Source organism: Barbus barbus (genome assembly GCF_936440315.1).
Source record: "Barbus barbus genome assembly, chromosome: 30".
NCBI lineage: Eukaryota > Metazoa > Chordata > Actinopteri > Cypriniformes > Cyprinidae > Barbus > Barbus barbus.
Genome location: NC_136758.1, coordinates 15,244,122 through 15,263,795, shown reverse-complemented (window position 1 = coordinate 15,263,795; position 19,674 = coordinate 15,244,122). Strand labels below are relative to the sequence as shown.

Sequence of the window (19,674 nt, the reverse complement as noted above, 5' to 3'; positions counted from 1 at the left end):
GAGATCTGAGAGTGTTTTTTTTTTTCTTCTCTCCACAGGCAGTGTGTCAGTGCTGCCCACAGTGCTCTATCTGCTTCTCGGGGTGTTGAGAGAGGTGGTGAAGGGCTCTGTTGGAGCTGAGAGTGGACAGCTGGTACCAGGCATCCTGCAGGTCTTGCGCACTGTTCTCACCTCTCCTATGAGCAGAGCTGAGAAGAGTCGTGGGGCCTGGACTGAACTGCTGAGATGTGCACTGCACACGCTCTTGGAGTCTTGGCAAACAGGTAGTTCTCTCTCATTTCAACCACACTCTGTCGGTGTGTGTTTTTCAGCATGTTGTAGAAGTCATTTGAGGAACTTTCTCTGATTTTTCATGGATTGTTTTGGACAGATAAAATGGAGCCTGGAGTGGATGAGGTTACCATGTTAACATCCCTTACCATCTTCCTGCTGTACTCCAGTGCTGAGGTGACCAGTGTGGAGCCCCTGCAGACACGCTGCATCCAGGCATTCAGAGCCAGTCTGGAGTCTAAGGACCCTGTGGTGAGTAAAGAGAGTCGATTAGAAATTCTTAACACAATTACTACAGTACTGTTCAAAAGCTTAGGGTCAGAGGGTTTTTTTTTTAATGAAATAAATTGATTTTATTCAGCACAGGCACATTAAATTAATCAAAAATGACTGCTGTAACTTTTACGTTGTTACAAAATGATTTCAAATAAATTGTTCTTTTAAACTTTCTATTCATCAAAGAATCCTGAAAAAATGCATTAGTTTCCATAAAAATATTAAGCAGCACAACTATTTTCAACATTAGAAATGAATGTTTCTTGAGCACCAGAACAGCATATTAGAATGATTTTTGAAGATTCATGTGACACTGACTGGAGTAATGGCTGCTGAAAATTCAACTTTGCCATCACAGGCATAAATTAATTTAAAAATAATTTAAATAGAAAACAGTTCTTTTGTAGTATTACTGTTTTACTGTATTTTTGATCAAACAGATGCAGCCTTGGTTAGCAGAAGAGACTTCTTTCAAAAACATTTTAAAAATCTTACCAACCCCAAACTTTTTTAATGGTAGTAAACGTCAGGCTGCTTAAATAAGGAGATTTGCTACAATTTTACATATGATTCCCAAAAAGAACCTCTATATTTAGTATTCTTCTCTACCATGTCTTAAAATTTCCCATTTAGGTGCTGAGCAGAAGTTATCAGTTGCTAGTATCTTTATTCCAAGGCCCAGCACCGGTAGCCACGCCGTTTATTCTAGCTCTGGGTGGCCGTCTAGCGTCACAACTGGAGGAAGTGGAAAAGAGTCGTCCTCAAGGTCCAGCAGAGCTACAGGCCGTGCAAGATGCAATCCGAGCCCTGGAAGCACTAGTGTTTGCTGCAGACGAAACTCACCGTAAGTGACTGGAAATGTTTTCAAGTTTTAGTCCCAAACAGCTGAAATTTATGATATCATTAAAAAACAAGAAGATTTCATTGGGTTATAAATCTCTTATTTACAATTACTGTTGGCAAAATATTACATTGTTGTTTAGCACTAAGTATGTGTTTTAACCATGCAGGTCCACAGCTGGTGGCTGTGCTGTTGCCCATCCTCATCTCTCTCCTGCTGGATGAGAATGCTTTGGCATCGGCTCCAGCAGCCTCTCGCTCACTGCATGAGTCCGCCTTAAGAGACCTCATGCGCATCGGCCCCCAGCACTCGGCTGTCTTCAAAGCACTGATGGCCTCCGCCCCGCACATGAAAGCCAGACTGGAGGCAGCCATCAAGGGCAACCAGGAGAGCGTGAACACTAAGGCACAAGCACCTCGAGTCATTAGCAAAAACACACCCAGCATTCAACTCAAGATCAATTTCCTGTGAATCCTCCTGACTGGATATGATACGAGTATTACGATTTTAGAGTGAATATTGAGGTGTTGTTTTAATCTGTTTCATTTTTAGAGATAAATCCATTTAAAATTTGTGTCGTTTAATAATTGTAGTCAGTTTTAAAACTGCATTAACCTCTATGAGGATCTTGATACATATTTACTCAAAGTAAGGGGAAGTGTGTTTCACATGAAGAACGGCTGATCCATGAATTTTATATGGTTAACATTTATATAAACTTTTTGTTACTTTTACTGGTTAGCTTGCTAACAAGCTTGAATAATTTTCATTCACTCTGTTATGCATAGTATGATTTTTTTTGTGAGAAGTGTTTTATTGTGTCTGTACAAAGATTGCAAATCATTAATTTCTCCCTGACATGCTGCAGCTCACAACTAAACCTGACCAGCTGCACTGCTGGTAATCAGGTATCTGCTGACTTTACATATACAGTTTTAGTGCGTTTTAATATTAGAAATTTAAAATGTTAAATATTTTAAATTGCATAGAGATAGTTGCACGTGTTGTGAATGTGTATTTATGATAAAGCATTACAAACAGATACTTGCATCACATCACTGCACTGATGCTTTGAATACATCTGCAGTACGCATTCATATGGAAGCGCATTTCTGCCACATAAGAAAAAAATCATGGTTTGGTAAATTATCATTGAGACATGAAGTCAAAATGGTGACACTAAGTTGAAACTGAGAAATAAAGTAATTTTTTCTAATAATAGACTTCTTATTTTGACTAGCACACAATTTAATGGCTCATGTCAATTTTGACTCATCATAGATACTATGTCATACTATTTTGACTGTCAATATCGACGCAGTAGTTTAGACTTTTTATCATAATTATGACTTATCTTATGATTTAATTTTTTTTTATGTGGCAGCAATTGGCTTCCATATGTTAAAATGGTACTTCGCTTTAGTAACAAACATATTTTACGCTTTTTAGTTTTTTTCTGTATTCTAATTATGCATGCAAATATGTGTTGGTGTCACTTTATTTCAACACATAAATCTCTTGCACTTGCCCTGACAGGCAATATAAGTAATAGATGAATCCTACTTGAGCAAAAATATTAAACGAGCAGGAAATTAATATTTACGACTATAAACGCACTACAATTTACAATGCAAATGGAAGTGTTTCAGCTAATATTGGACCATTGTTTTTCTGCTAGAAGCAGCAATGATCAAGTACAATTATGCATTTGTAACCATACCAATTATTTGTATGTGTAAATTGTACAAATTCAATAAGGCAAGATTAACATTTATTTTCTGATTATACTGGAAGAATAAAATCTAGTTTTGCTTCAAGAGTCGCATTGGTTTTAATTTACAGTGGAATCTGGAAAGGATATTTGCAGTTTTTTCCCCCCTCGCTGTGCATAATATGGCCAAATTTGGATATATCCAATCTACTAGGATCAGTAGATAAAATGCATAATGCATTTCAAAAGTTTCAATATGAACGTTAACCTACTAAAACATTGCTTGATTTAAGAGAGCATGTGTCCTCGTTCTCTTTCTACAAAAGTGCAATCTAGGTGATTGGATTGTAATGTTTTTGGCGACCTCGTTGACTGTAAATGGCGAGGTGTTTTAGCGCCCTCTGTCGCTTAGCCGCATCGCTGCGTGTTCCTAAGCGCTGCTGCAGAGCCTCGTGATATGCGGAGCCTCGACTATTCCTTTCGACGGCTCTCCATTTCACTCAATATTTCACCCGACGCCTTCCCGTTCACGTTGACCTCTACCTTACAACAAGCAGAAGCGGGGAATGAAGCAATATTCACATCTTGCCGTCTGACACAACTTCATCCTGAGACGGATTTTGTCCACCCTGTGTGTTTTTCTGGTCTTCTCGTCGTTCGGCGATAAACGGTGAGTGTTTGTGTCGCTCGGCGCAGGGTTTGTTTCTCTGCCTGACAGACGCGTTCAGGCCTCGGGCTTCCATTCAACTTTAGCTCGCGGATTTACTGGTAAACACAAGGCCACGCTAGTGTTACTTGGTGTTTTTTGTGTTTTCACCTTAAAATTGCTTTCAGACCGGTTATGTATGTGGATGGAAAACATATTCATGCCCAATTCCAATTAACTAAATTAAGTTTGGGATTAATTAGGTCTGTCGAAGTGACGCTACCAGGACGCATTTTAGCTAATCCCAGCTAACCTCGCTTTCACAACAGATAATTTATGTTTATAACGTTACTCATTTTCTGCGGAAACATATGGTCAAATATGACTTTAACGTGAAATTAAATGGTTTTGGACTCTGTCGTGGCGTGTAAGCGAACACAAGCTGTCTGAACTCAAGAAAGAGGCCACCTGGACAAGATTGAACGTTAATGTATGACTATTTTTTCGCCTAACTTTTCTTCTCTAACGTTTAATCAGTAATAGAGTTTGATAACGTCATATTGTTCATGGTTGGAGATTTTCAGGGTTTATTGGACTATTTGTTCACCTGCTCGGCTCTCGGTATCATGTTAGATGGCCGTACATGAAGTTAAACACCCGACATGATATTATAGATCAAACGCTATGCGTGTAAGTTATCTTATTAACGCTCAAAGGTGCCGTCTGTGTTCACTGTGAAGGTGAGGTTTTATTATGCTGCCGTATAGGCTGGTGTCATGATCACATTGGTTGCAATCAAGTTGTTTTTTGATTCCTTAGTCAGCTGCACTGGCAGAAAGTCAAAGAGCATCATTAGAATCGTGTTTGTCAGATATCACGGATCAGCTGAACGTCTGCTTTGCTGGTAACGTTACTTTGATTATTTTAAATTTTATTGATCTCTATGCTGTAAGAACAACAGCAGACAGAATCTAAAAATACATTACTGCTTCAATTAACTTGGACTGGATCTAGTTTAGTATTAGAAACTTCCTACATTTCTTCCATACTCTTATATTCAGCTTAGGTGGGAAATACCTTTAATATATAATAATGGTCAGACAAATCTCATTGTTTATGAAATGGAGCACTTTATTAAGTCTGTAGACAGAATATAAAGGAATGGTTTGCATATATTCTGTGTTTTCATGTATCATGTTTAATGCATCAAGCTTTGGCCCATATGGTATGATATAATGAAGATATAGTGCGTACACTCAGGAGGGGGAGGCACGAATATATGGAGCTTTTGTGCAGTTGTTGCTTTTTATATGGCCAAAAGGTAAGATGAAATTCTGATAGCTTGTAATGTAAATCAGTGAGATTTTACAGTATAATTAAGGACTATTCATGCGATTAATATTAGTTGTTACTCTGTCTACCAATAATACATTTTAGTATGATGATGTTTAAATGATTGGTTTTATTATTGAAGTTTTGTAGTTTTAACTCTGGGCAGCATAACTTAAAATGCAATGGAATACAATGATGATTGAGAGATGTACAAATAAAAGTTAGATGTGTTGTATTTGATACATTTTTAACATGATTTTTTTCTTAAAAACAATTGGTATGGGTTATCAAGTAAACGTAAGTTGCTCCAGTCCAGTAAATTAGTTTTTTTTATTAATAACATTTTTATAAATACTTGTACGTTTGCTTTATAAAAATAATATTTCACAGCAAAAAGACTGAGACCTGTGTACCATGAACTGAAGGTTTTACACGAAAAGGCTTTGAACTATCAATCAGAGGGCAGAAGGCTTGTGTACTTGTTTTTCAGCAAAGTTTTGATCATATTTTAGAGGCCTCAGCAATTCATGTATCGAATATGATACAGTATGCTTTATAGGGTAAAGTTAATAAACAACATTAAGATCTTAACAATATGAATTGTGTCATTACTGGATTGGTGGGCTAATGGTCTTGAAATAAACATCCTATTCATTTGAAGGTAGTATAATTATAGTAAACTTTCTGAGTTTTCTTTCCAAGGAAAGAGTGTAACCCAGGGCTATGGCATCAGAACATGTTTTCAGAAGTCTAGTATATTTAATCCATTGTGTGGTTCACAATGGTCCAGTGTGACTGTTAAAAACAGGTTACAAAACTAGAAAAAGCAACTTGGGATGTGTCATCTCATGAGTTAAAAGGCTATGCTGAATGTGTCTGCTATGGAATATAATTGTCTAATCTGATTTGGGTCTGATTAATCACAATCAGGTGACATACATATTTAAACTTGTTTTAGAGTAGCAAAGTAAAATGGTGTTTGTTTTTTTTTTTTTTTTTTTGTCTCCTCTCCATCCAGTAAATCCAACAGTTGCTTTGAATGTCAAGTTCAACAGAACATTCTTCCTGAATCAAGTTAGTCACTTAATCTGTTGATAAGTGGATCTCTCTGTTAGTCTCTAAGAAGGTGGTGGATCTATCTGAGGCATGCCTGTCTGTAGCCACCCGGGCAGTGATGAAGAACAGACGTTTGCTATTTCACATAAATCTCCCCTTCTAATTAATTTATCCTCATGCTTGACTCAGCTTGTCTGTCTCAGGAAAGTAGTGCTGCTTTTTCTTTAATGATTTGTTTCTCAGAACAATAATAGCGTAGTGATTTCTCAGCTTGTATTGCCTACTGTGTGTCTCTGAAAAGCTGGCCTGTTTGGGCCATACAGTGTGAGTCATTGATGAACTATTCATCATGCGAACTGTTGTTGGCCAAGCTTACTAATCAGCTAATCATAGCGATTTCTTTCAGTGCTTTGATTAAAGGCGTCAGTTCATCATGTTTATATAGTCTGTTTTACTCCTATTAGTATACTTTTCAAGGTCATACATTTTCATGGAGTCATCTGCTCCACCCATTTCATTATTACCAAGAGTTTTTATTCTGTTATTTAAAGGCTGTGTTTTCAGATCAGCGCCAAAAGATACATACCAATCAAATGGGAAAAGTAGGAAGTTAAGAGCAACTTTGCAAAGGGTTTTTTATTTGTTGTGTGGTGTTTTTGTCTCCTGTTGTATCCCAGATTTCCTTTCCATGCTCAAATTTTGTTCCTTTTTCTCATGAAGGTGAAGACTTGATGAGACAACAAGAGGACCAGTGACTGCCCCTGTTCATTTCTCTCCTGCTGCTAGCGGGGTGACTGGGTGTTGGGTGGATAGGGTAGTGGGGCATCATGGCGGACGTGGACCCGGACACATTGCTGGAGTGGCTGCAGATGGGACAGGGTGATGAGAGGGATATGCAGCTCATCGCCCTGGAGCAGCTCTGCATGCTGTTGCTCATGTCAGACAACGTAGACCGCTGCTTCGAAACGTAAGTCTGAATACTGATGAGGTGCCAGTTCTGGTGGGCTGAAGTTGTTTATTACTTTTGATAGCAGCAGTAGAGCTATTCATAACTGTTGCATTTAATTTGAATATTGTGCAGAATCTAAATTGCCTGAACTTTTAGAGTATGGTACATTGTAATGTAGCTTATTAACTTGTAAAAAAGTGACAAGGGGCACTTAGAGCTAAAAAAAAAAATGCTTAGGGTTATCGGTATCAGCTTTAAATTTTCTCTTCAGTGATAAATTTGAAACTTAAGAATCACTTGAAATTAGACATGACTTCATATTATTAATATTATTTTTGAAATCCAGTATAGAAGAATGAAGTCCTAAACAAGGAGGAGTGGTGGTGAAACTGTTAGATATAATGAGAATTTGTTTATACTCTTAAGTAAAAATAAATTAAGTGCAAGTCTTTAACAAGGAGTTGTGTAAATGTGCGCTGTTGGGTAAAAATCACATCCGACCTACAACTAAGAAAGTGCAGTCCTGAGGTTATGAAGTAAAAAAAAAAAAAAGTGTCTAAACCTGCTGACTAAAATAAGTTTTACACATTTCAGTGAAATATTAGTAAAGCTTGTTTGAACTAAGTTAATTTTTAATGAATATGCAAAAGTAACTCACTCTATCATGTATTATTAAGAAGTTAGTACTAGATTATGACCGTTTTTACTTGTCTTAAATAGTCTAGAATTAAATTTGGTTGTCAATTATTGGATCAGTAGTGTTGTGCTAATTTCTCAAACTGAGTAAGCCCTGGCAGGACAGCCGCAATACCTGCTGAAGATGATAAAGACAAACAAGCGGTTGTGTGAATATTTTGGTCTTAAATGTGATGACCCTGCTCAGTCACAAGTGGTTTGTAAAAAGCTGTATCATAGGTAGTAGTTATCCAAAGGGGAAATGCAATAGTCCTCTTAAACCCAAGGACAACAAATTTCATGAGCATTTTTTTGCACAAAGTTTGCACATGTAAATTAATCATTCCTGTGATTTGTTTATATTTACGGTTGTTTACCATTAATTAAGGATAACCGTTTTTACTGCATGCCACTTGAGTAAGAGATGCACTGTTCACTTTGAGAGGTCAGAGTAATGCTTAGTTTGTTTACCTAGGATGAACTGAAGACATGCATTGGGTTTTATTATTTTCTGGCTTTAAATAAACCTAAAAATAAAACCTAATTTCTATTATTATTGCATCACATATCACTGTTGTATTATCTTATCTAACAAGTAAATCTTATATCAACATTTTCCCTCCATATTGTGCAGACCTAATAACCCTTCGTTATACTCTGACACTGCTGTCTCACCACCGTAGGTGTCCTCCACGGACATTTCTCCCAGCTCTGTGTAAGATCTTCCTGGATGAGAGCGCACCAGATAATGTGCTGGAAGTGACAGCCAGGGCCATCACCTACTACCTGGACGTGTCCGCTGAATGCACCCGCAGGATTGTGGGAGTTGATGGAGCCATCAAAGCCCTGTGTAACCGGCTGGTGGTGGTGGAGCTCAACAACAGGACTAGCAGAGATCTGGCTGAACAATGTGTAAAGGTAAATATTGCTATATTTACTGCCAAGGCTTTTAGACAAGTCAATTTCCTAATATGAGTTTAAACAGTTGAAAAGATGCCCCATGAAGCTGTTTTTGAAAAGTAAATTCCACTATGCATGATGGTCATATTATATACTGTCTTGTGTCATCAGGTTCTGGAGCTGATCTGCACACGGGAGTCTGGAGCTGTATTTGAAGCGGGTGGATTGAACTGTGTGCTGAGCTTCATTAGGGACAGTGGTCATCTTGTGCACAAGGACACATTGCACTCTGCCATGGCAGTAGTTTCTCGCCTCTGTAGTAAGATGGAGCCACAAGACTCTTCCCTAGAGACATGCGTGGAATCCCTCTCTAGTCTCCTGAAACATGAAGACCACCAGGTAGGACATGAGTAACACTTAAAGTGATAGTTCACCTGAAAACTAGTGTGCTAATTTTTTGCATGTTGCAAGGCTTCTCTGGCTTTTTTTGTGAGGAATGGAAACCATTTAAAAGTTTGGGGTCCGTATGATTTTTGTTAGTGTTTTTCTTTTTTTAGTTATGCAAGTTTATTTTATTATTTTTTTTTATTTATTTTTTTAAGTCTTATGTTCACCAAGGTTGCATTTGTTTGAATACAGTATTGTTTTTAGACATTTAAAATAGCTCTTTTCCATTTTTGTGTAGTTTAAAATGTTTTTTCCAGTTAGGGCTAAGCTGACTTGTCTCATGATGCTCCACAAGTCATTCTTTAAAGCTGCAGTCCGTAACTTTTTTTGGTTTAAAATGATCTGAAATCAATATTTGAGAAAGTACATAACCAGTCAGTGTTCAAAACTATTGCCTTACTTTAGTCCGATTCACAACGGTTAGCTTACGGGAAATTCACGGGAAATTCAAGCATGTCACTGCGTCATTACATCATGTCTGTAAACATAAAGTAGTTGTCCTGGCTAGTAGGCTATCGCACGTGAGGATCCTGCAGGTGGCGGATCATTTATAGCCTTTTCTCACAGCAGCTAGAATAATTAAATGTATAATTTTTGATGACGGATTGTGATCCAGAAAGGATTGTTTAGGAAACGTGTGAATGAAATTAAATTATATTCCAGTTTTAAACGTGCTTCTGATTACAGATGGCCTGGAATTACACAAGATTTGTATTTTAAAGAAAACCATTTAGAAGGGAGCATAGTTTGCTTTTGGGGTTAAAAGTATTTCTTAATATGAAATTCGAATGGCATGACAATTAGATTAAACTGTACAGAAATTGAAATCTACACGTTAATACACTATACTCATAGTCACGCAATGCTGATGTTGTTAACAATAATCATTTGAGAATAAAGTATAACAATAATAATAATAATTTGCAGTTTGATGTGAAATGATCTAACCGGTCGTTAGATTTAATCACCGTTGGTAGCGCGATTTATTGTAATGCTTTTTTCCTCAGTTGGGCAGAACAAACGTGTAGGGGTCAACCGATATGTGTTTTTCAGGGCCGATACCGATTATTACAGACCAAGTAGACCGATAACCGATATATTGAACCAATATATATGTCTGGTGTAAAAATGAATGTCAAAATTAAGAATAACAAGGGCTCTGACAAAAACGGCCTTCCCCAGTGTTGGTTGCACTTCTTACTCTTGTCTTCCCCATGCATCCATCTACAATAAGGGTAATATATAAAGAGAGAGTTAAAAGTGGGGCCACTGCATGCTTCATGATTAAGCCTATGCATACTAAATACTACAGCTAAACAGCTTGGGGAAATGTAAGTATTTGGCTTCAATAATTTACATGTTAGAAATGTATGTGTAATAGCATAACCTCTCATAATTCTTCATTAATTATTTCCGTTGACTAAATCATAACCTACAAGAGGTGACTATTCAATTCATCATCTAATGCACATCAGTTGATTAATTTAAAAAGCGCAATGTATATAATAAGTGTAAATAATTTAATTGTCTTCATAGCTCCATTGTAGAAGTTGCGAAGAAGACCGCAACTATTTTAATGAAACTATAACACTAATAGCCTGTTGGTTCAATAATCACTTGGTTCAATAGCCTATTGAAATGTCCCAATTTCCGTCATCCTAATCTTGGCCTATGTGACAGTATCTTAATCTTGGCCTATGTGACAGTATCTTAGTCTTGGCCTATGTGACAGTAATTTCCATTAGTTTTCATTTACAGAGCAGTGCAAATGAAGGCATAAAACATTAATTTAATTTATCTTTTAATCAAATGAGAGTTCAACTATTTTTTGGCAAACAAATGTTTACTATTAAAATTAAAACATGTAAGAAATAACGTATTGTGTGATTGTTCTTTTAAACAAAAGTTGTAATAATTGTAGTAGCATTAGTAAATAAACCAAACTTTTATTTTGACGGGTTGCCATGAGGACCTCTTAAGTTTCTGTAGCCTATTTATGATATGACGATCGTTTTACTCAAACGAAACAGTCAAATGCTCATGAAGTAACTCTCAGAGCAGTTCTGGGGATGATGTTCATATATTTATGTCCTCATTTAGTGACATGGCAGATGCGGAAAACACCGCGAGCGTCGCGCACTTCAGTGTGTGTGTGTGTGTGTGTGTGTGTGTGTGTCAAAACCGCGCATCTGTGCCATTCACATATACAGAGACACGCCGAACATGCAGAATTCATATTTAAATAGTCTTTTAGCAGCTTAATGTTTACAGATGGTCCATATCATGAGTCGATTTAAGTGTACTGACCTACTTTTGATTAATTCATCCAAACTTTGACTAATTCCGTGACTCCGCGTTATACAGTAAACGCTGGATTCCGCGATTCCCCCTGCGTTTCCCCCATCTCGGAAACCATAAATAGATAATATTGAGGTTTTTACAACTTCAGTGTAGTGGATTGTAATTTATTGCAACTTGTGCAACGTCTGCTGCTGCCTTTGAGAGAGAACTGATGCGTGATGAAGCAGCACCAGTTAGCAAGCGCTTTCGGTGTGAGAGCGCCTTTAGTCTTCCACGTTGATTGGTCGGACTCCTGACTCTCAACAAATCAGATGCGCGGTGGGCGTAGACTGCTCTAGGCCACAGAGTGGTGAGTTCCGATAGGCTGCATCAGAGGCAAATAGCGCGTTTCAAAATTAAATAATTTTATCGGCACATCGGTTTTGAAAATGACCGATACCGATTATCATAAAAATGCTTAATATCGGTGCCAATAATCGGCCAGGCGGATAATCGGTCGACCCCTACAAACGTGGCAGACTTGTTACTTGTTCAGATGACAATATACGGTGAAAATGCTGATTTGGGTCATATATTCCAAGATGTAGGCTAGAATCTGTGATTACTAAGTGTTTGATTCACACCGGTGTGGTGACTGACAGCTACACATTCACCTCAAAACATTAGATTCATCCACGTTGAAGCCGTGCCAGTGTACAGCCCACGTAATAGAGAGAATTCCGCACCTGGCTGCAATACCAGGTTTTCAACCGAGATGGCGACAAAGAGGCAAAACTTACAGACTGCAGCTTTAAATAGAAAGCTCAAAAGAGAAGCATTTAAAAAAATATATTTTGTGACATAAATGTCTTTTTCACTTTTTTTAAAGCATTTAATGCATTAATGATTTAGCTAATGATTTAGCATGAAGACTAGACATATTTCAAAGATCATAATGTTTTTCAAAGAATTTGTTCGTCTATTAGACACATGAAAAAAGAACAGAAATACCAGGTTCCCATTACTTCTCTTTCTTTGTACTGAGCAATTTACTTACACAAACCTGTTTACATTTTTAAACCACTTCTTCTGAACATACAAAATGTACATTTATTTATTACATTTGTTTGCCTCTCTGTGCCCACACACTGTATTTTGATGCAGCTAAATTCTCAGTAAAACTGTTTTCATTGATCTATTTTAATGTTTCTGTTGACAACGGAATGAATATGAAATAGTGACTGAAACGTGACCCATTAAGACCAAATAACCAGCTCTCCATTCCAAAATGTTAATCTGCACAAAAATCCTGATTTATAATCCAGCCATCGTCTGATAAAATCAAATAGGCTGCACATAAGATAAAGACAATAGCTGTGCTGTGATTTCGGCTCTACTTGCATGTTAAAGTCCCCCTGTAGTCAAATATTTTATCCCTTAAAACTTATCTTTGATCATCAAAATGACATTTAAATGTTTTTTCTTGTGAAAATAATTTTCATGCCTTAAAATAGCTTGAATGTAACTCAAGCCCCGCCTCCTCTCAGTCGCACCAGCCAGCGCCTCCTGATCCACTGAACTGTAGTAAAAGCAAAACAATGGCATACACGGATAATGACTGATTAAAAGGTTTTTACTAGTGGACAACTACAGTGAATACTGTAACATTCGTTAAAGTTAGTTGACGTTGTTGTGTCCTCAAAATGCCTTGAAGACTCGAATGCAGCTGTGATTCTTGATTCGCGCCCGCGAGCAACGCGTGTGAAGTGCAGATGGAGATGCAGGAGAGGTGGGTCTGACTCCGGGCTACTTTTACACTGTTGCCACGGGTCATAATGCAAGTTAGCAGTTCTAAATTCACATTAAACCACGGCTTCATGGGTTTTTTGCTCTTATTTATGTTTTGTGCTGGTATTGATGTATTTTGCATACTAGTGATAGGAACCGATCCCTTGACGTTATTGGTTTGTGACATAGCAAACCGAGGGCTGTTTCAAACCGCATTTCTGGGAGTGCCATTGGGAAACTACAGTTTTAAGGAGAAAATACTCAGCAATGGTGTTGTTTAATGGATTGGCACATGGTTTGTCTAAACGCATATTAAAAACACCACATAGACAAATAAACAACCCCAAAAAAAAATTGATTTTCACTACAGGGGGACTTTAAATTAGAGAAGCAACATAATGTGTTTTACCTGAAAGCGCTGTTTCTCTCAGCCGCTTGCTGAACAGAGCAGACGCAGAGAGAGATGTGTGTGCGCAGTGGGAAAGAAAGACCTCGCACTCGTGCGGCAGTACCATCGAGTCTCAGAAACTGAATAAGGTTTGGGCAAACACTAAAGATTGGTCACTGTCAGCATCTCCAGCCATTTCCATTTCTCCAACTACGGTTAGGCCATGGGTCAAACCGAACATGCGCACTGCGTTAATAAAATTAGTGCCGTTAAAATGAATTTGCGTTAATGCATTATTAATGCGTTAATTTTGACAGCCCTAGTGTCAATGTTTGTATCGTTCGTCAGCTGGAAAAAATCGTTCTGAATTTGATTCCATCAATGTTGTTTATCTTTGCCTTTATTGTTATAGCTGTGGTCTGGACTATGCGATTCTTTTGAGAACGATTTTTAGAACTACATCTGTATAGTTATCATTCTTGGTGTGAATGGGGATTAAGTAACTGTTGATTAATAGAAATAAAATCAGGTAGATCAGTTTCAGTCTCTTTTCCATAGTTGTAAAGGACTGGCGTTGTTGGGAAAATTATGCACAAATGTTATGTGAACAACTAAGTGGTAATTATTGTCCTGGTGTCATTCACAGGTGTCTGATGGAGCTCTGCGTTGCTTTGCTTCACTGGCGGACCGGTTTACACGGCGTGGAGTTGATCCAGCCCCATTAGCTAAGCATGGACTGACAGAAGAGCTGCTGTCCCGTATGGCTGCGGCAGGAGGGACGGCATCTGGACCCTCCTCCACCTGCAAGCCTGGCAGGACCTCTAGTGGAGCCACTCCATCTGCTGCGGACTCTAAACTGAGCAACCAAGTGTCCACTATTGTCAGCCTTCTGTCCACACTGTGCAGAGGCTCACCACTTGTCACACATGTAAGATATATATTAACTGAAATACACTTGTCATTTACTAGATGTCACACATACTATGTGTTTCCTCAGTTTTTTATGACAGATCACTACAATAAAATCCAAGTTGCCTTGGTTACTTATGAAAGTTTGTGTTGCATCTCCCCGTTCAGGATCTTCTGCGCTCAGAGCTGCCTGACTCTATGGAGAGTGCTCTGCAGGGGGATGAGCGCTGTGTGCTGGACACCATGCGGCTGGTGGACTTACTGCTGGTGCTGCTGTTTGAGGGACGCAAGGCTTTGCCCAAATCTACAGCTGGTTCTACTGGTCGTATCCCTGGTCTGCGGCGTCTCGACAGCTCCGGGGAACGCTCCCACCGACAGCTTATTGACTGTATACGCAGCAAAGACACCGATGCCCTCATTGATGCCATTGACACCGGTGGTTAGTGTTCAAGTTGTGCATGCAAGATCAATATTTTTGGGGCTGTTGTTGCTTTGAGGTCACATCCTGACTGACTTGTACTGTTACTTTTTATTTCCTTCGAAGCATTTGAAGTGAATTTCATGGATGATGTAGGACAGACTCTCTTGAACTGGGCATCTGCATTTGGAACACAAGAGATGGTGAGTTTTTTTATTTTATTTTTTTTATCTGGAATTTTGAAGTTGTTTTTCAGTGCACATGTTGCAAGAAATTGCCTTCAGACACAGTGCAACAGCATGAGTCTTGTGACTAAAGGTTACACACTGAATTTAGGACAGCATTATTCTTACATTGTGCAATATGGTTATGTGTGGGAGAAACAACTAAATGGGCAAGACTACCACCAGCAGCAGTGTTACAAATGCCATGCATAATGGAAATTTCTTGACCCCCTTTGTCTGGTGATGGCTTGTGTAAGTTAGAGGAATGGGGTCAGTGCAACAGATGAACATTGTTTTCTAAGGATTGCAAGCTCTCACACTGTTTTCTGGCCTGCTTAAGGTGGAGTTCCTCTGCGAGAGAGGTGCTGATGTCAATAGAGGCCAGAGGTCATCCTCTCTGCACTATGCTGCCTGTTTTGGCAGGCCACAAGTAGCCAAGGTACGGTGTTTGTCATATAACCAATTATTTTTGTAGTTATTATACATTGTTTTTAATGTATTGTATTTATTTTATGGCAAATGTTTCCCAATAGACTTTACTGCGTCATGGGGCCAACCCTGACCTGAGAGATGAAGATGGGAAAACTCCGTTAGACAAAGCTAGAGAGAGAGGACACAGCGAGGTTGTAGCAATTCTCCAGTCTCCTGGTGAGTCCGTCAGCTTTCATCTCTACTTCATGACAATATTGTTTCCCTTTTTATTTTTGAAAGTAGAAGTTTCTAGAGGTTTTAACTTTATGCTATTTTTCATAAAATGTCAACAATGAGGTTGTATGGTGCTATCAGAACATTACACTTGTCGTTTGAAGTGCAATGTAGAAACAGCAGCATTGGCTCAATCAATAGTGTGAATTTGAGATGGACTAGATGTTTGGACAGCCAGTGGAAGATTAAGAAGTGTTTGGGAAAACCCTGTCTTGAGGGAGAAAAAAAAAATATATATATATATATTTGCTACTACTTTGTGTGGTGAGACTGGTGGCAAAGAAATTGCAATATTGTGCTGGAATGCAATCACTCCTCATTAATTTTGTAATGGTGAATTCAAGGGGATTTGTTAGATATTAAAAATGAAGTGTTTCTTGTGGTGTTTGATATAGGAGACTGGATGTGTCCTGTCAACAAGGGTGATGACAAGAAAAAGAAGGATGTTAATAAAGAAGAGGAAGAGGGCAGTGAGCCGAAAGGTGACCCCGAGATGGCACCTATCTACCTGAAAAGGCTGCTCCCAGTATTTGCACAGACCTTTCAGCAAACCATGCTGCCCTCAATAAGGTGAGGGGCTCTAGAGGACCATCAGTGCCAAAGTACATTTTCAAAAACAAAACCAGTGTAGTAACCTTTTGTTGTCAGTTGGACTTCAAAGCTTTCCTTTCAATGATGGTTTGTTTGTATAATCTCTTTAACAGGAAAGCTAGTTTAGCTCTGATCAGAAAGATGGTGCACTACAGTTCTGAAGTTCTACTTAAGGAAGTTTGTGACTCTGATGCTGGACACAACTTGCCCACTGTACTTGTGGAAATCACTGCGACTGTGCTGGATCAGGAGGTTGAATATTTTAGTCTTTCCTTCCTGGTGATCTTTTCTAAAAAAATTTAATAGGGTTGAAGTTAAGTCTTACTGACCTTTCTACTTGTTTTTCACAGGATGATGATGATGGTCACCTGCTGGCACTACAGATCATTAGGGATCTAGTGGATAAGGGAGGTGACGTGTTCTTAGATCAGCTTGCCAGGCTGGGTGTCATTAATAAGGTGTCCACTCTGGCAGGACCCACATCAGATGATGAAAATGAGGAAGAGGCCAAACCTGAAAAGGTCAGACTCAACTCATTCCACATTTTCTTCTTTGTTGTTTGTGTATCCAAAAAGTCTGTTGATGACTAAACATCATTTTCTTGTCACTATTCAGAATTTGCTTTGAAATAAATCAGTCCGTTTTATTTTCCAGGATGATGAACCACAAGAGGATGCCAAAGAGATCCAGCAGGGAAAGCCTTACCACTGGAGAGACTGGTCCATCATCAGAGGCAGGGACTGCCTTTATATCTGGAGTGATGCAGCTGCTTTGGAGCTTTCCAATGGCAGCAATGGTTGGTTCCGCTTCATCCTGGATGGTAAACTGGCCACCATGTACTCAAGTGGAAGCCCAGAGGGTGGCTCTGACAGCTCAGGTAGGTCTTCTGTACACAAACCGATCGATCAATAAAAGAACAGAACTATCTTTGCAGCAATTAATTGAAATGGGGTTGCTTATTGTCAAATTATGATTGGCTCCTGTGAGTTATGGTAGCCGATGCTTTCTTTCCCTCACTCCTATAGAGAGCAGAAGTGAGTTTTTGGAGAAGCTTCAGCGTGCCAGAAGTCAGGTCAAACCGGTGACAGCCAGTCAGCCCATCCTGTCCACACAGGGTCCCACCAAGCTCACTGTGGGGAACTGGTCTCTAACTTGTCTGAAAGAGGGTGAGATTGCCATCCATAATTCAGATGGCCAGCAAGCCACCATCCTCAAAGAGGACCTACCAGGCTTTGTGTTCGAGTCAAACCGAGGCACTAAGCACTCTTTCACTGCAGAAACCTCTCTAGGTAAGTTTGGGAAAATAGTTTAAAAGCATCAGTTTTGCCAGTATCTTACCTCAATTATTGGGTCCTTTGTTTGTTTGTCACAGGGTCTGAATTTGTTACTGGCTGGACTGGTAAGCGAGGAAGAAAGCTCAAATCCAAATTGGAAAAAACGAAACAAAAGGTAAGATTACTGAATATTCCTTTTGTCCTCTAGCATGACTGACAGATGTGACCATACGTATTTTAGTAATTGTTACATGATTCTCAGTAATCATTCTGATATTCTGATTTGGTGCTCAAGAAGCATTTCTTATCAATTTTGATAATAAATTAGTTGCTCCCCCCCCCCCCCCCCCCCCCACAATATTTGTGGAAATCATAATACTTCAGGATCTTTTGAGTAGAAAGTTCAAAAAAAGATTTGATTTAGAAATATTTTATAAATAACTTTATAAAGTCTTTACTGTGACTTCTGATCAATTTGATATGTCCTTGCTGAATAAAAGTATTAATTTGTTTAAAAGAAAACTTCAGTTACCGACCCCACAATGACATTACCCAACTTTCTCTTTCCACCTCTGTGTCTGTAGGTAAAAAACATGGCCAGAGATCTGTATGATGATCACTTCAAGGCTGTGGAGAGTATGCCGAGAGGTGTAGTAGTCACTCTAAGAAACATCGCCACACAGCTAGAGTCTGCTTGGGAGCTACATACTAACAGACAGGTAGAATTAAACTAAAAGCTTTCTGCCCATAGAATATACTTTTCTCACAATTTATTTTAGTTCCCATTTAATTGGGGTCTAAAAGACAATAACATCGAGTAAGAGTTTGCTTCTTGTTTCTTCAGTGCATTGAAGGTGAAAACACATGGCGAGACCTCATGAAAACAGCTCTGGAGAATTTAATCGTCGTTCTCAAAGATGAGAACACCATTTCTCCGTATGAAATGTGCAGCAGTGGCCTCGTGCAAGCACTTTTTACTGTCCTCAGCAATGTGAGTCATGCACAATTTAACTCTAAGCTGTAAACATGTTGTCTCCTTTTATTCCCAATACAATACCTCTTTACATATTACTTTTTCCTCACAGAGTGTGGAGCTAGACATGAAACATGATTGTAAGCCTCTGATGGAAAGAATAAATGTGTTCAAGACTGCATTTACTGAAAATGAAGATGACGAAAGGTAAAGTATATCTTCTCTTAAACATAACGTTAATTGAGCCTGGCACAGCATGAAAAAGTGATCTCTTCCCTATATATCTGAGTCTCAACCAGCAGCTTACTTGTCTAATTTGAACACAATGAGAGAATTTGTTTTCCTGTAGTCTGTTTGTCTAATATTTAAGTTTTTTTCTGTCCTCTAGCCGACCAGCAGTTGCCTTAATCCGCAAACTGATAGCAGTGTTGGAGTCAATAGAGCGGCTACCTCTCCACTTATATGATACACCAGGCTCAACATATAATTTACAGGTTAGTCTCTCTGTTTTGGTGTATATTTTTAGTTTGGTGCGCATGAAACAGTGACATCTTTCATTATGAATGGTGATATATCATTTAAAATCTTTTTCTGTTGTGTTAGATACTGACAAGGAGGTTACGCTTCCGCTTGGAGCGTGCTCCAGGTGAAACAGCCCTGATTGACCGAACTGGTAGAATGCTAAAGATGGAGCCGCTGGCCACTGTTGAGTCACTGGAGCAGTATCTGCTCAAGATGGTAGGAAAGCTTTTTTGTGTTTATTTCTTCTATTATTCCATATTTACTCAGCTGTATCCCCACAGGCATCTGAGAAAAGGTCATAACTTTGTCTCATCCCTTTCCCCAGGTGGCCAAGCAGTGGTATGACTTTGACAGGTCCTCATTCATCTTTGTTAGGAAGCTCAGAGAGGGTCAAAGCTTCACCTTCAGGCACCAGCATGACTTTGACGAGAATGGAATTGTGTACTGGATTGGCACCAATGCGAAGTGAGCTGCTTTGTCTTTATTTGCATGATCATTT

At 38.9% G+C, this 19,674-nt stretch overlaps 2 protein-coding genes across 17 annotated transcripts in view; both read left to right on the top strand.

Annotated features, from left to right (window-relative positions):
• Positions 1-3,209, top strand: part of heatr5a (HEAT repeat containing 5a) — a 29,365-nt gene extending 26,156 nt beyond the window's left edge. For 2 of the 3 annotated variants that reach the window (XM_079386725.1, XM_079386726.1), the window contains 4 exons: positions 39-263; positions 371-522; positions 1,180-1,390; positions 1,557-3,209. In XM_079386725.1, the coding sequence (XP_079242851.1) occupies positions 39-263; positions 371-522; positions 1,180-1,390; positions 1,557-1,858 (890 nt within the window). In that variant the 3' untranslated portion in view covers positions 1,859-3,209. Of the gene's footprint in view, positions 1-38; positions 264-370; positions 523-1,179; positions 1,391-1,556 lie in introns of those variants that run through there. The other variant, XR_013782441.1, reaches the window with a different exon arrangement.
• A 303-nt stretch (positions 3,210-3,512) lies between these two features.
• Positions 3,513-19,674, top strand: part of hectd1 (HECT domain containing 1) — a 32,717-nt gene continuing 16,555 nt past the window's right edge. For 12 of the 14 annotated variants that reach the window (XM_079385796.1, XM_079385793.1, XM_079385790.1 and 9 more), the window contains exons 1-21: positions 3,535-3,768; positions 6,853-7,099; positions 8,440-8,674; positions 8,828-9,055; positions 14,206-14,487; positions 14,637-14,907; positions 15,013-15,089; positions 15,451-15,549; positions 15,644-15,758; positions 16,211-16,385; positions 16,520-16,658; positions 16,757-16,927; positions 17,061-17,283; positions 17,432-17,695; positions 17,779-17,855; positions 18,265-18,399; positions 18,525-18,671; positions 18,766-18,860; positions 19,042-19,147; positions 19,257-19,391; positions 19,501-19,640. In XM_079385796.1, the coding sequence (XP_079241922.1) occupies positions 6,960-7,099; positions 8,440-8,674; positions 8,828-9,055; positions 14,206-14,487; positions 14,637-14,907; positions 15,013-15,089; positions 15,451-15,549; positions 15,644-15,758; positions 16,211-16,385; positions 16,520-16,658; positions 16,757-16,927; positions 17,061-17,283; positions 17,432-17,695; positions 17,779-17,855; positions 18,265-18,399; positions 18,525-18,671; positions 18,766-18,860; positions 19,042-19,147; positions 19,257-19,391; positions 19,501-19,640 (3,254 nt within the window). In that variant the 5' untranslated portion in view covers positions 3,535-3,768; positions 6,853-6,959. Of the gene's footprint in view, positions 3,769-6,094; positions 6,151-6,852; positions 7,100-8,439; positions 8,675-8,827; positions 9,056-14,205; positions 14,488-14,636; positions 14,908-15,012; positions 15,090-15,450; positions 15,550-15,643; positions 15,759-16,210; positions 16,386-16,519; positions 16,659-16,756; positions 16,928-17,060; positions 17,284-17,431; positions 17,696-17,778; positions 17,856-18,264; positions 18,400-18,524; positions 18,672-18,765; positions 18,861-19,041; positions 19,148-19,256; positions 19,392-19,500; positions 19,641-19,674 lie in introns of all 14 variants that reach the window. The other 2 variants (XM_079385791.1, XM_079385792.1) reach the window with 2 other exon arrangements.